We start from the raw sequence: 2,500 nt of genomic DNA, 5'->3' as shown, positions 1-2,500 counted from the left end.
GATGACGGGTCATCCCTGCATCTTGTGCACTGCCCTGGGTCAGAAGCAGTGTCGCAAAAATCTACTAAACAATAACAACAACAATAATAATAACAACAACAGCAACGAAATTCAAATCTCGACTAGAGGCTGCAAATTCAGATATGTGGGAGATATAAATCAGTTAAACAAGTCCATCATTAGTTTCTGGTGTGAAAATGTGATCTCTGGATACTAAAGACGAACAAGACAATTGCCGTGGTGCAATTAACCACAAATGAACGAAGACATAGTCTTTTTTGTTTACTTCAACTACCAACATGATTTCTTCGTGGAACGAACGGTAAATAAAACACTTGACATGCGTGTTATTGGTATACCGATCGAAGAACCTCTTTACGGATCTGTGAACATTAGGTTCGTCGAAAATGTCTTACAGAGCCTTTTTCTTCCACTCCCACGCACTCCGCTCTCGTACCTCCTCTTCTCCTCTCTCTTCTCCTGGTCCTCCTCCTTCAACACTCCTCCTCCTCCTTCGCGTCTCATTCGGTACCTCACCATCACCTCCTTCACCACGCCCAAGGGAAGTCTTTAAAGAGTAGGGCGGGCGAAATGCGTATTAGCCACTTGGAAGGCTGCCTCTCCCATGCACACACACACACACTCGCTATCATGATTGGGTTGAGCAATAACACTCAATGAAATAGGAATAATTTGTCGAGTGGTTTAGTTTACTCACCATTTGTGTGTGTGTGTGTGTATTCACTTGGTCTTTGTGGATCACGTGTTCGACTCGTGATCGACAGCTATTTCCCTCCTGGAAGAGAGCTCAGAGCTCGTAGGTCCGATCTATGGGTAATGCTATGACCTTTCACACACACACACCCCCAACTCCCCGCCACGAGAGTCAGAGTAACGACCCGAAGCGCAGCTGTACCGAAATTAATTTCGGCCCTGGGCAGGATTCGAACCAAGCACTACGCGCACCACCATGCTAGTAGTTCATCGTTCTACCAACAGCGCCACCGAGTCGTGTGTGTGTGTGTGTGTGTGTGTGTGTGTGTGTGTGTGTGTGTGTGTGTGTGTGTGTGTGTGTGTGTGTGTGTGTGTGTGTGTGTGTGTGTGTGTGTGTGTGTGTGTGTGCGCGCGCATCTTTCGTGTCCCCTTTACACTAACAAGAAACACGTTTGCTGTTCAAAGTCGCCTTGTCTCCGCACCTTTACCTTGTTACAATCAGGGAACGACCTCAGTTTCCAAGCCAAATATTGCGGAAGAACTCTTCATCAAAGCTCTCTCTCTCTCTCTCTCTCTCTCTCTCTCAAAAAAAAAAAAAAAAAAAAAAAAAAAAAAAAAAAAAACAGATAATTCATCAAACAGGTTTTCAAGGTTACCTTCGCATCATCCTCACGAGGTGATATGCTCACTGAGTGGCCTCCACCCTGGAAATGGGCTTAAAGGTAATGACGCGACGGATCTCTCGTGGTTTTCGTTAAAGGAAGCCAGATGTCTCGTTGTAGACAGGGCATGTCCACATTACAATAGATGTACACGTGTACGTGTGTGTGTGTGTGTGTGTGTGTGTGTGTGTGTGTGTGTGTGTGTGTGTGTGTGTGTGTGTGTGTGTGTGTGTGTGTGTGTGTGTGTGTGTGTACGGCATACATGCTTTGAATTACGGTGCTGGATACTATGGCCTTGTGCAACTGACGGCAAAGTATCAGCAATGGCATAAAGGAAAGACAATAGGTAAGAGGATGAAGATGAGAAGGAGGTGGAGGAGGAGGAGGAGGGGATGAGGGAGGTCATACTTGAAGGAGAACATACCCGCAGAAAGACCTGGAGGAGTACCTAAGCAAAGGAGGACCTACCTGGAAGAGGACCTACCCGGAGAAGACCTACTTGGAGGAGGACTCACCCGAAGGGGGACCTGCCTGGAAGAAGACCTACCTGTAGGACCAGCCTGGAAGAAGACCTACCTGTAGGACCTATCTGGAGGACGACCTACCCGGAGAAGGACATACCCAATGAAGGACCTGTCCGAAGGAGGTCTTAGCCGATGGAGGACCTACCCGAAGGAGGACCTTCCCGAAGGAGGTCCTTCCGAAAGGAGGGTTTACCTGAAGGAGGACCAACCCGAAGGAGGACCTTCCCGAAGGAGGATTTACCTGAGGGAGGACCTACCCGAAGGAGGACCTTCCCAAAGGAGGACCTGCCCGAAGGAGGACCTTCCCGAAGGAGGACCTGCCTGAAGGATAACCTACCCGAAGAATGACCTACCTATAGGATGACCTACACGAAGAAGGACCTCCCTGAAGGAGGACCTAGCCGGAGAAGGACCTGCCTGAAGGAGAACCTACCCGAAGGAAGGCCTGCACGTATGAGGAGCTGTCTGGAGGAGGAGGACTTACCTGCGTGGTGAGGCGCGACGGATTGATGCGAACGAGGTTGAGGGCAGCAAGGGCGCCGGGCCGCCGGGTCAGCCCGCCTGCCCCGGCGCCGTCCTGCGTCATGAGGTTCGGCCGGG

General features: G+C 49.9%; 1 protein-coding gene across 1 annotated transcript in view; it reads right to left on the bottom strand.

Annotated features, from left to right (window-relative positions):
- The window catches only part of LOC143038651 (uncharacterized), a 117,234-nt gene that overhangs the window by 29,869 nt on the left and 84,865 nt on the right, over positions 1–2,500 (bottom strand). Inside the window, exon 2 of the mRNA XM_076208152.1 lies at positions 2,385–2,500. This exon is cut by the window's right edge and continues 25 nt beyond it. Coding sequence (XP_076064267.1) covers positions 2,385–2,486 — 102 coding nt within the window. The 5' untranslated portion in view covers positions 2,487–2,500. The remainder of the gene's footprint in view (positions 1–2,384) is intronic.

Source organism: Oratosquilla oratoria, chromosome 24 (genome assembly GCF_046742065.1).
Source record: "Oratosquilla oratoria isolate Oo_2021 chromosome 24, ASM4674206v1, whole genome shotgun sequence".
NCBI lineage: Eukaryota > Metazoa > Arthropoda > Malacostraca > Stomatopoda > Squillidae > Oratosquilla > Oratosquilla oratoria.
The sequence above is the reverse complement of the archived record's forward strand: the minus strand, read 5'-3'. Positions and strand labels throughout refer to the sequence as shown.